This window comes from Heliangelus exortis, chromosome 1 (assembly GCF_036169615.1).
Source record: "Heliangelus exortis chromosome 1, bHelExo1.hap1, whole genome shotgun sequence".
Classification (NCBI taxonomy): domain Eukaryota; kingdom Metazoa; phylum Chordata; class Aves; order Apodiformes; family Trochilidae; genus Heliangelus; species Heliangelus exortis.
The window spans coordinates 137,271,506-137,285,329 of NC_092422.1; the positions used below are offsets into that span (position 1 = coordinate 137,271,506).

General features: G+C 36.1%; 1 protein-coding gene across 1 annotated transcript in view; it reads right to left on the reverse strand.

The window, feature by feature from the left end:
* Window positions 1–1,533: 1,533 nt before the first annotated feature.
* The window catches only part of SYT10 (synaptotagmin 10), a 37,039-nt gene continuing 24,748 nt past the window's right edge, over window positions 1,534–13,824 (reverse strand). The window contains exons 4-7 of the mRNA XM_071726924.1: window positions 6,518–6,638; window positions 6,015–6,186; window positions 4,427–4,556; window positions 1,534–3,358 (exon numbers count right to left, since the gene is read on the reverse strand). Coding sequence (XP_071583025.1) covers window positions 3,287–3,358; window positions 4,427–4,556; window positions 6,015–6,186; window positions 6,518–6,638 — 495 coding nt within the window. The 3' untranslated portion in view covers window positions 1,534–3,286. The remainder of the gene's footprint in view (window positions 3,359–4,426; window positions 4,557–6,014; window positions 6,187–6,517; window positions 6,639–13,824) is intronic.

Genomic DNA, 13,824 nt, shown 5'->3' on the forward strand with positions numbered 1-13,824 from the left:
AACAATTGCTTGAAAATAATATTTACCCAAAAGACTAGAATGGCTCATTAGATACATTTGTATGTGGGTTTTTTCACTTTACAGTGCATTATTGAAAATAAATATAAAAATCTAACAGCTCCCCTGGAACCACATAATCCATCATGTACTTTCTCAGTACAGTCCTGTGGCTTACTGTTGTGTAAGTATAAAAAAATCTCTGCAGTGCAAAATACTATTCTTATTTAGTACTGCTCCTCTTTTCAGTAAATCATTTCAAGAAAAATAACTTAAGACTATTAGGAATGTGAGTTTTTTGAACTATTGTAAAATTACTAAAATATATTTTACACCAACCATTTGCCAGATTTGATTTTGTTCAAATTAGGCTAATGTTTGTGATATGGCAGAAATGTGGATAAGCAACAAAAACCATTCCAGGTAGCAGCAGGAAGTTTAAAACTTCTCCAAATAAAAATATTTAAATTTTTTTTATGAAAAGACACATAAATCAACACATTCATTGACCAAAACTGCTAACTTTTGACCTGGGGCTTCTGTGAGGACTCTCAGAGTTACTTGTGAACCAGGCTCTAAAGGCAATCAGTTGGCTATACTAAACATACACCCTGATATTGAGATAGCTAAGAAAGTAATGGGGAAAAAATATATAATCTTTTGCATTTATTCTATTAATTACTGATAAAAGACCAAAAATAAATAATTAGGGGACAAATTTTATAGTTAAAAGTCCTGATAATTTGGCAGCCTGATTTTTCCTAGTTGCAGAGCACCCATAAATAATATTTAGACACAGAAGTCAATCACTATTATTATTAACAATATCAAAAATAGCACAACAAGAGAGCACAAACTGAGCTATTATTCCTTTGGTGTTTGACAACAAGTTAAATTAAAGAAAATTAATATTGAAACACCTTACTACTTATGATGAAACATACAGGATACTCCGAGAACAATGAAATAGTTAAAAAGATTTTGCTCATTGTTGAACACTTATGCTACATTTGATTTCAAATTTTTTAGCTTTTTGGATATTAAGTGCAAAAAAGTGCAAAGAATATTTAGTTAACTGTTACAGTACCACATTACAAAAAGTATTTTCTAGGCCATGAAGGCCACTGCTGATATAATTTATATTAAGATAAATGTATACACAAAATAGTTTTTAAATCTCCACGTATATATATACACACATTTCTACATCAACCTTGCAAAATCATGATGAAAATGATCTAGGCCACAAAATCTCATGATATTAACAATGATGGGAGGAAATATACCTCACAGAGGAGAGATTCTTCTCCTATTAAGAAAATTACTCAGCCAGAGCAAACAGAGGAATGAAATTCTGCAAGGCTGGTCTGTATTTATGGGAATGAAAATACAGTCTTGAGCAGGGAGGATCAGTGCTGAGCATTACCAACCCTCTCTGGGAAAAAGTATTTCTGTCTAGAGGCCATGAATAGCAACCCGGAACAGACATTCAAAAGCTTGGGCCAGAGCCATTTTTTTTTTTTTTTTAAATCTGTAAAGAACATCTGATAGATTTATTTGTTCATTCATTTTCTTGCTGTGTTTGCAGGCAAAAAAGGCAAGGTATGAAAAGTTGTCTTCTTTTCTGCTTTTAAAACACCTGTAATGTTAAGACCAGACCTTTCAACTTTCCTGGAGCAGTTAAGACTCCTAAAGGCATATTCAGTCTTTGAATTTAGTTAACAGAAAGGAGAGACTCAATCTTCATCAATGTATTGAGTGTCAATCAGGTCAAACTAGCCAAGCTAGAATGTTTTTTTCAGAAGTCTGTCTAAACTGCCTTTCCCCCTTATAACTAAGGATAACTCCATTAATTCTCAAAAGTTCTTCTATTATTGTCAAAAAAATTTCCATTGGCTTTTTTCTTGTGAATGACACTTTTCTTCTGTAAAAATTCTGCTTCAGAAAATACTATCTTCTCAGTTTTATTTATACATTACAAAAATATAAAAAGAGCCACCAGCCCAACATTTTTCTAGTTGTAGTTCAGTTTTCAAAATCTCAGGCCAAATCATCCAGTCTTTGCTCTTCGCAGACAAAAAAAAAAGTAATTGTCTGAGGTAAACTGTGGTTACGTTTCGATTTCTCTCTGCAAGTATTGGCAAAAAATATATTACAAATTCATATTTGGCATATGATTCTAGATACTTCCAGTCTGGGAGCAGAAACTGCTCCATGTGAGCTATTCAGTAAGTCAAAATAACTTCAAAGAAATCTAATACTGTCACACTAAATCACGGATCAGAAAAACGTTCTCTATTCTGCAGTTTTTTTATCAGTTTTTTGAACGGCAAAAATACATTAAATAAATTCTTCTGCCTACATTTTGACCTGCCTTAAGACCGAATAAGGGCTTCAGGATGCCAGCAGCAAATGGGCTTCTTCAAAGGGCCTGGATGCACCTCATCAGCAGGCACTTACATCTCTCTGGAGCTACATCAGCATCCACACAACTCACTGCAGATGTATTTGCTTCCCAAAACAACACCCATACATGTGCTGCTCAGTGTCATGCAAGAGACATTCAGGTGCAGAGGCCTGGTTGTTCTGCTGGACAAGCTGATGAGTTCCTGTAGGTGCAGTGGGCATCTTGGTTGCTGGAAGATTATCACTGCATAGATCCAGTTGTGAATCCTGTTCCATAAAGGCTGAAGGAAAACCTGGTGAAGCCAGTAGGGTCCTTCTCATCAGCTTCAGTGGGCTTTGAAGAGCCCTTACTCCCTGCCCAAGGAATGAACTGACTGTCCAAGCAATCAGAATGTGACAACAGTTATTTTTTTTCCATGTAACATTCAGTTCAAAGTGTTGTCTTGAGAAGTCACACAGGATTTAGTGCAATTTAGAAGAAATGGATTACAAGAGCTATATGTGACTACTTGCTCTCCCTCAAAAGAATTGGACATTACAAGCTACAGTCATTTTGTATTACTTAAAGGACTTTTTTTTTTTTTTCTGATTTCTTTGCCTATGCAAATATATAGATAATATCTAAACACTGCTTGGATATGACACTGGATATATGCCAGCAAGAAAACAAGTGAATGAATTTATATGAGAAAGGGTTATATTTGGCTCAAGTCAACTTCATTCATACATTAAGAAATTATTATAAACCGTAATATAAGAGTTAGAATAGGAAAAATGTATTTTAATAAAAAAATATGGATACAGTTCATCTGCGGAAGCCAAACCTTCTGTTTATGTAGATGTGAGCTTCAGACACTGAACACAATGAATCCACTTTTGTTCCCTAGGGTGTAAGTGGTGGTTTTGGTGATGAACAAGATCCCTGGCTGTCAAAACTGGTTGCTCGGCCGGGTAACTGCAAGAAAAGTGTTAGTTTTATAAATTTCATCATTTCTGGCCATGCACTGAACTCATTTCAGATGATGAGACTCTGTCAGAAAAGGAACCCAAAACACATCTAGACCCTTCCTGGATCTAAGTCTCTGGCAGAACTAATAATGGAAAGAGAATTCCTAAAGTGAGCTCCTATAAATGCCTCTGATTTGTTCCACAGGAGTGACTTTATTTGACCAAGCAGTGGTGGTACATAATCCAGAGTCTGCCATGCACCTCTGAAAAGAGCTTTCTCTGCTGCACTGACTCAGTTGCTCTGTCCTCATACTTGAGGTGTTTTACTGAAGCCTTTTCTACTTGTCACTGGAGAAGCTGTGCATACATGTTCTACACAGCAGGAAAAACATATGACCTATGATGCCACAGACAGCAACTCATTTTTGTACAGAGATTTCATATGGGGAGGGCTGAACAATGTGACTTCTCTGTTCCAAAGCAGGGCCTGCTGCTTCTTGAGGCTTCAATATGAATCTCTCTGCACCCCAATCTGTGAGTATTTTGTATACAGAAAACCCAGAACATGTGGCCACAGAGGGCTGAAGAGGGAATCTAAGGCCAGGGACTGGTAGATATAATCACCTACTCATTTAAGTAAGATTGCAGTGAGTGTCTGAGTAACTCTGGAGGCAGCTGCTGGTGTGTTGCCTCAACTTTAGCCTAATAAGCAAGCCAGTTTTATCTTAATGTTTCGACAACATAACTGATCATGCTAAAGATTTTTTTAATAGAAAATGACTGCTTTTGAATTACTTGTAATCTTTTCTAAGTGGATCTAAGCTCCTTACCATAATCTCTGGAAATTTCAAACGTCTTAATTGTTTAATGGTACAGTTCTGTCAGCACATCATGGAAACTTTTCAGGTAGTACATTTAGGTAATCGGGAACCAGATGCAAGTAGATATAGGTTGTGCTAAGGATCTTTTAGCTTCTCCCTAGATGCTGCACTGATTTTCATGATTCTCAAAAGCATGTAAGTGTGAGAGAGAGAAAAAAGTTCAAAATAATGAAGAGAATTTTGCTGCTTCTTACCTCTAGTAGTGGATGCCAGTGAGTTATTGGTTTACGTGGGTAAGCCAACATTTCATTCCAATGATCTCTTCCAAGCCCTTCAGCATCAATTCCTGTCCGACACACCCCAATGACTTCATTGTGCCCTACTCTGAGAATTGCAGAGGCAGATTTCTTATTAATAAAAATAGTTTTAATAATATTTGATGTATAATGCACTTTACTGGTTTAGTGCAGCATAGAATACATGCCCGAACTCTTCCCATTCTTTATTAGAGATATTAGTTTTAGTGGTAGTATAGCAATATTAAGTTCTGTAACAGTAGCATCAAAAACCTCCAGCCACTACCATGGTGCTTCTAGCAGCTATAAAAATGGCAATGAAAACATTAACCTTGCCATTAAAAGGTTATGACCCAAACAGGACAAGAATAGAAAAGAACCGTAATACACCAAAAGATGTGTTAGAAAAGCATCCTTCGATTTTATGGGACAGAAAGGTGAAGGAAGGTGGTAGGGAGTACTTTTCCTGCTGCAAATGCTTCAGATGTCATTTCAAACTATATTTCCCAGCTCTAAATCTCATGGTCATTGGAACTTCAGCCAAAAATATGAACATGAAGGATAAAGCTGTCATAGGCTATACCATAATACTTCATATTCCTGGCAGCACTACAGAGTTGGGACTCCAGAAAGTAATTTTCTGTATGTTGCATCTTTACAACAGTATTTCCTAACTTCCTGTTATCAAATGCTGTGAAAGGAGTAAATTAAAAGGGCTGAAAATGTGCTGCTGTGCTCTTCTACCCTAATGGCACCACAGTCCCCCTTTCACATCTGACTGAGAAGTCTTCCTGACAGAAGTTGGAGAATGACCAGAAATATGATGGAAAGGAAAAATAATCTGAAGTCTTATATTACTCAACTGGACTTTCACTGCGTATTTACCCTGCAGTCTCAAGAGCTCACTACTAATAGCACTTGAATGATTCAGACTTGGCACAGGCATGATTCTGTCAGTCACTGTCTAGTTTAACCTGCAGTCCTTGAGCTACTCTAAGCAGGAGTCTCTTCCTGTCAGTTCTCAGTGAGGACCTGGATAATTGAGGCTCAGATGTGTCATCAGTGAGTGCCGAACCCTACGGTTACAAAGCTTCTTTATCGAGTCAACCAAAGGATTAATTACGACTTAATTCAATGAGGTAATTAATCTAATTCTTTTTCAGCCAACCAAATTTTCTTTGATTTCGGATACCTGGGATTTCAATAGAAATTAGGGGTGTGAGGGACTTTTTTTTAGGCTGAGACATACCCGATTTGTAAAGCTTTTACATAATCCAACCACCAGATGGGGACAGAAATATATGCCAGTTCCAGTGGCTCAAAAGAAGATTAAGCCATGCTTCTTCCTCATCAGTTATTTATGAAACAGATAAAGTGACCTGAGCTCTAAAAGGCACGGAAGCCCTAAACATCTTCAGGAAAAGACCCAAAGGCTTTATCTTTTGTGACACTGAATTGACTTGAAAGGTCAGGGAGGTAGCAAGCTTGCAATGATAAGGTAACCTCTCCCTGAAGATTTAACATTCAGAAAGCAAACTGTGCTTACCGATCATAATCCATCACTGCAATGGAAAGGCTGACCTGGTCCACGTTCTCTGGAGGGATATCAAAGATGATGGCCTCGTTATAAATGGGATTGAGTGTGTTCTTCTTTGTGGTTGTTTTCCTCTTTTTCAGTCTTCGACCCTCACACATCAGTGACACTTTGACATACGGATCTGAGTAACAGAGAGCCAGATGTGGGTATTTGGGCTCATTCAAATGTGTAGTCTAAATGCAATTTTTTTTTTTTTTTTCAGGGATGTCATATTGATAAGACAAAAAATTATAGACCTTAGTAACCTTAGCAAACACTGCTTTCAACATACAGTCAAGGCAACAGGAAGGTATAGGTTGGCCTTCTGAACAGACATACTGACTGCCAGGCCAGTGATGGTCAATGGACCTCAACAGGTTCTATACCCATTGTCCTGTTACTTCCATTTCACAATCATGCTTAATATACACACACACACAAGGTTCTCATATAAAAAAAGAAAGCAAATTCACCTGATGCACCAGTTATATCCATTGCTTTAAGATTCCTGCATTTGATGACTGTTAATGTCATTCTCCCAGCAGTAGGCAAATAACAGAGGGAAAACATGATCTCACCCAAATCTATGCTTTCCTAGAAAAGAAAAGCAATTATTAGAAATCTAACCAGATTAACAATTCAGTTCAGCTCATCTACAGATTTAGGTTTGGATTTTTTTGTTTGTTTTTTGTTTTTTTTTTTGGTTGTTTTTTTTAAATGTGGAGAGACTTCTTTGCAGCCTCAGATGCTTTTGAAGAGTCCATAAACAATTTTCAGAAATAATTTCTATAAAATTGAGAATGACTACCAACAGGGTAATATTATAGTGACAAGAATTACTAAACCAAAAAATTGAAGCAAAAGCAGACTTGGACTACTGATATGTTTTTGTTGAACTCCCACAAACAACAAGGTGTTGACAGTAGAATGTCAAGTTCTGATGTTGAAAATACTCAGAATCTGTGCTCCCCAGTAGAAGGAAATACTGGGGAAATACTTAGATTACATAAATTTTCATGCCTTTTAGCCACTAGAATTTATGTAAGAGATTTATCTCTGCACACGTGTGCATGCAAAAAATTTCTCCAGTCTAAGTGCTTTGAAAAGATGAATGGGCTTGTAAAAGCTGATAGCTTTATTTCTCTTACTGCTTTTTGAGGGGCTGTTCTGTTTTAGAAAAAAAAGCAAAGTAAAGGAGTCCTGACTCAAGGACAACTTTTTGGAGGAAAATTTACTTGGAAAGATGGATAAGGTTCATCTTAATAATCCTCCCAAGATAGTTTCTATGTTGAGACAATGTACTGTGAATTTTTGCAGTGGGATGTTGCTATACAGTTCAGATACTACAAGACTTAAGAAATTTAGTCTAAATGAAGAGAGGTTTCATCAATTTTTTTTTTTCCTCAAAGGTACATAATTATCCTAACACCACTAAAGTTTAGTTATTGAGATGTTACTTATATTCCAAATTCCTAATCCTGTTGTTCTAAAATTTTAAAAATGCTGCAAATAAAGGCCAAAGAAAACTGTAAATTAAAAGCAAGTTAGGATTTTTAAATATGACTTTGTAAGGAGCACAGAAGGGAGTCACTTTTGCAAGGCATGAACATGTGATATCAAAGGGGTTTCTTTGACTCTTAGTATTGACTAATACTAAAAAAGGCTATTTTTAATATCTCAGCTTCAATTTTTAATCTGTCAAGCCTCCAGCTATTCCACGAGTTCGTATGTGTTGGGGAACAGCTGGATTTATGGTACAGTTGTTCTAGCATCAGAAGACAAGCATGATATATTTTCAAATGGTGCATACTAAAATAATGATTGCAGTGTAGATGATAAATGCATCACTTACAGTTATGAGGCAGATGAGGGCTTCTTGTTCACATTTTTCAGCTGCTTATATGAGCAGTTAAATTGACTTCCTTTGGGTCAATGTTCTGTCTAAATTGAAATAGGTACTTCCGATCTTTCTTGAGTTAAGAGGGACTTATTTACAAGCTTCGGGGGTTTTGTGTTGTGTTCTGCTTTTTCTGTTTTTGTGCATTGCAGACTCTAGATTGAAGAATGTGGTTTTATAATAGCTTTAAAATCTCTGTTGCACTGTTAATAAAGCACTGATTTTTGTGTAGGCTGGTTAATTCATATGTTCAGTCCTTTTGCTGGGATTCTGTTCTTAGAATTAACAGATTGACAAGCATGTGAACATGCACTTCACACAAATTTCATGCTTGTCAGGATTTCAGATTTCTCAGGATTTCAAAATGATTTAGCTCATTCTGTACACATAGTAGAAATACAACTCTTTGACTTCTCCCTATCACAACCTGAATAAGCACAGAATTTTGTGTCAGAGTACACTAACAAACTCACTTTTCTATTTAAGAAATATAAATAAATCTTTAACAAATGAAGTGTAATTTTCACTCTTTTCACTCATTTATTAAACTGGCAATTACTCTGCTATATTTGACAGTTTTTGTCATATCTGAAATGTGCTTTAAGCACAGCTTCTGTAACTGGCACTACTTTATGAATTGAAGAGTCTGATTAGAGTTCCTCATATCCACATGTGAGAGATCTCACTTTTTTTTGTTTGAAAAGGAAACATAGTTCCTCCTCATCCAGTGCTTCAAAGTTAAGGTCTGTGTTGAGGGAGACAATGAAGATGAGTTAGATCAAACAGCTCAGTGGGCAGCTCATAGAAGCTGATTAATCCTTCCTTCTTGAGAGAGATGACTTGTAAATGTGAAAAGAGAAAAATTAATTTTTTTCAAGATGGGAGTATGGACTTGAGTATCCTCTTCCTTCTTTTTGAAGAGGTATTGGATAGACACTCAAAGGCTTGTGTGAGCTCAAATGCTAAGCAAAAGTACAGACAGACAAGACTATTAACCATGACTTAAATACTTCAAAAGAAGCATTGCTCCATATAGTGGCTACTCTACCCTACTTTTCTGAAGAGTGGAGAAAAGCATCAGTGCTTAACAAATCGTTTGATGCTTATGATCAGTCTTTTTTTCTTTCCTATCTGAAAACCATGTACTAAAGTTATATTTAAAAAGAGCTTGGAAGATCCTCTGCAATCAAACCTGGTATTTGATCATACAATAAGTAAGATGCATGAACAGCAAATGAGGGGAATTTTTTCATTCTGCACAGCAGGCTGTCCAAAGGGCAGATGTACTGGAGTTTCTAGAGTTCTGTAACCTGTGAACTGCCTACTCAGTTTGAAGTGGTAAGAGATAGTTTTAGGACTGGAAAAAAGCTCTCTACTACCCCACTGTTTATGCATGCATTTTCTGATATGTATGACCTTTAACTGCAAAAAAATTATGGCTTGAAATGTCTGCTTTTCATTTTGCAGAACAACACTCATGTTTCTTTATGCACTATTTCAATAGATAAATTCTGCAGTAAATGATATTACTTCAAATAAAAGCTCTTTTTCTATATCAAAATACTTATGAGTCACACATCGTTAGATCAAAAGGTTAGAAATATAATTAGTAGTTACCCTGCACTGGTCTGTAGACACTATTTAACTCTTCTCCTGGTGGAGAGAACTGGATGTCATAGGTTGCCACCACTGACTAGAAGCTCCCATAGTTCTCAGATCAAGTTCAAATCCAAGTTCTTTCAGAATCCTTTGACACAAACACGATGATTTTATCTGTTTAATTTAATTCGGTACTAGCTGTGACATCTGCTCTTGGGTAGACAGTCTCTTTTTGGTTAGTAAGGAACATAAAGTCCTAGTACTTTTACTCAAGTAAAACACATTCAAGTACTTTACTTAAGTTTCTACTATGAGTATGTGTCAGGATTGGTGATTGCTCTTCATATTGAGGTGAACAAAGTACATTTTGTTCAGACTTCTGGAAGTCATGGGATTAAGATATTAAAATTCATCATAAAAATAAACATTCTTTGGAAGTCAATCATACCTGGTAAAGACAACTTAAAAATGGCTAAATGTTCTTTTGAAAGATAACTAATAAAATTATGCATATATCTACATATATATATATATATATGACAGTTTCAGAGACTGTGTGTTGGGTAAAATGTCTAGAATACCTACATTTTCCCCTTCACACACACCTTTTTCATGAACTTGAGTGCTACATATTCATATTCATGAATCTGGAGCTGAAAACACAGGTTAAGCCCTAGACAATGAACAAAGTAAGGCTCAGACTTTAAACTTCTCATGACAGTCTTTGTATACGGCCCTGATTATCACGAGTAACATTTTAAAATGCCCTAGATCCTTAAGTATTGTTGAATTTAATTGAGATTTTAAAATAGGATTTAAATTACTTCAGAATCCCAGTGCTCTAGAAAATTAGTATTTTTCTTGCTTTATAATAGACTAGGTAATTAAGTTCCTAAAAGTGATCTGACAGGAACAGTTCAAGACAAGTAAATCTGAGGGAGCCAAGGCACAGTCTGCACTCAACAATCATGTCTGTATTTCAGCCCACCTCACTGAAAGCACAACTCAGAAGACAAAAGCCTGGACCCAGTGGTTGTCATTCATGCAACTTTTTAACTGTGCTTCAGATGGTCTTACATGTGCCATATATTCCCCTAGAATTGCACGTTAATTAGTAACTCCTATGAAATTTTATCTCTGTTCTAAGCCTATTTTGAGTTTTCCTTTTTCTTCTCAAATTAAATTTCAATTAACAGCTAGCTTTAGCTTTACAGATGCTTGTAACAATTACCCCACATGGACTTCCAATAGTGGGTAAAGAAAGAACAGCAATATGCAGAGCTGTTCTAATGCAAAAGGAAGCATTTATTGGAATTGCATATCTTTTCTTCATTTATTTCTGTCTTCATACAGAACGAGAAGCTAGAACCATGGTAAGCACTACACCACTTCATTTACTTGCAGGGCTCACTATCCACTCCATTTTCAGGCATGGTGATGCTAGAACAAAAGTAACAAAAACCCCAACAACACTGGCCTCAAATGCATTTGTCAGCTACCTAGATGAACCTGTGCTTTTTAACTACATAATATATAGATTCTACAAATAGCACAATTTTCATCCCTCACAAGCAGCCACAACTGAATAGATGTGCTAATATTTTTTTCCATTAGTTTACTAAGGATCTGTGTGCATTCTGTGCTTTATGGACTCTTGGGAAATCAGTGCAGGGGTTGGTGAAGTCAGTTGAAAAAAAGCCCTTATTCTGTCCTTTTTGTTATCAGACCCAATGGACGCCAATGTTCTTATTTTTCATGCTTATACTTGTAGAAGTAGGAGCATTTCTACAGAGTTGGTGCAATATTTATAAAAAAGAGAGAGATGTGAGAAGAAGCTTGTAGCCCTTGTAGGAGAGCATCACTTAAGACTGATAAAGGTTTTTAGACTCATTATTGCTGGAGAAAGCTTTACTGTCTCTTATTCCAATTAATTTTCCCAGCTCTTTCCACTAAATTCAATAGAAGGGACAAGTTTTAGTTAGGACTAACTTGGTGAGGGAGTTCCAATAGAGATCCTTCCATGTTTTGGGTGTTTTCCTAATGTATCAGTACTCATAGTTGTGAACTGAACAGGAAAATTTCTTCACTGGTAGTGTTAGAAATTTCATGATAATCTCCCCCTATACACCTAGATCTTAACTGGCTTCCCACATTTAAGGAGTGAAAATTTGGGGGGGAGCTGATATGTCAAATTAGGTGTAATTTTTTGCAGTTTTTGTTAAAAAATGAACTTGTTTGTTTGTTTCTTTCTTTCTTTGTTTCTTTCTTCTTCTTTCTTCCTTGTTTGTTTCTTTCTTTCCTCTAGTTTTTCAAGTTCTGCAATTCAAAGTCTTAGAAGTACAACTCATTATGGATTCTTACAATGCACGATGTAAAATCACTGGAACTAAAAAATGTATAGACTTTCATTGCTACTAGTGTGTCATTATTCTCCTGGTAAAAATAAAATGGTTTTGCATAATTAATACTGTATTAGAAATTAAATTATCTCAAAAACCTCCTTCTTGTTACCTTCAATATCATTAAGATTTTAATAAACCATAGTAACTAGTAATTTTAATTGCAATTTCAATTTTAATATCCTGAACTACTTTCCTATTAATTGTAATTTAAATTATGTTTTAAAAATCGCATGAGAGTACAATATAAAAATTACCAAGGGTGGCATGTATTTATTTTGTACTTGACTCCTAAGCAAATTATCCATAAATTTTTTTCTTTTCCTTTTCTTGCTGTATTTTGAGTAAGCATCTCTACGAGCTAATAATAATTTTCTAGATATCAAATAAGTTATTCAAACATTTACATCCCCAGACTTTTAGAAGCTTCCTTTAGTTACACTGTAAATTACTTTTTTGTACAGAACCCAGATATTCTGAAAAACGCAATGCTAGAGTTAGAGCTTTGGATTCCTTGCATACTGCAGGAAGATTATTCCCCCAAAGGACAGATTTCTCATTTTTTTGTTCTGTTTAGAAACACATGATATATATTCCTGTTTCCCAATAAAAAATACTGAACTTAAGCTTCAATAATCAGGGATAAAATAAAGCATAATGATAAATTTTGGGGGTTGGATGGAAAAAAGAGGGAAACCTGTCATTCTGGCAGTTAGCTAAGAATATATTGAGGCATTTCTAGTTTTAATGCGTAGTTTAGAAGTCAACAGAATGGTAGGAAAGAGCAGTACAGAACCAATCTGTTTCATCATCTGTGCATTTAGATTTTGATAGTATTTATGCTGTCACAGAAAGTGTCAAAAGTTACATGAAGCTTCAACTGGAGAGTTTATTTTACCACCTCTCAAGGCCATTCAACTTCAGAAACCTTTTCCCTGCAGCCAATATTTATATTGCTCTCACATTGCTCTTTGCATAGCAGATCCAGCTGGTTTTTTTTCTTCCTCCCAGCACCACTTACTGTTTGGGCTCTTGTCCTGGGAAATGAATTAACGAGGTTTGTGTTTGTTCTTGCATCTTGTGGAGGACAGAACAGAAGCAGTGGGGCCTGTTGCTCTATAATGACTGCATCTTCTGCTTGTGGAGGCCTAACATTTGTTTTCTGCTTGACATCCTGATTGCTCAGGGTATGCACAGACACTGATTGCAGTCCTGATTGCATAGAGAGAACTCCCTGAGACAGCATGCTGGGTCCAGCAGGCTGAAGGCTCTCAATAGCATCCCAGGAAGCATCCTGGGTGGTTCTTTTTTTCACTCTGTCTCTGTATTTAACCATCTGTCTTGTGCACCAGAGATGCAGTTTCATTTTGCCAGACAGCAAGAAGCATTTCTGCTTCAGAACATCTCAGAGCAGAGGTAATTTTGTGAACTAACCATAGTATCTACAGGCACGCAAACAAATTAAAATGTGTATGGCTTCCCATATCAGGATGCATTTCTTGAGCCTCAGAGAAACTATTTGCAGTGAGAAACTCAGAGAGAACTTCAGGCACAGGTCAGTCAAGATGTGAACCTTAGCATAGCTACTGCAGTAGCACCTGGAATCAGAGATATTAATTCCCTTGAGGAAACCATATTCTTCATTCATCTAATCTTTCTTACTTTTAAGGTAGAGTCAAGGTAGCAAAACAGAATATTAAAATAATGTGTCATTTCAAGTGAAAAGAAACATTCAATAATGACAGAAACCTTTCTGTAACTGGACAGAAACCCTTCCTTTCTCAAAAATCTTTTCTAGTTATCACTGAGACCCTAAGTGATCCCAGACCTAAATGAAAAACCTCAACATGTTTCCTGAGAAGACGGACCCAGAGCATTCTTTCAT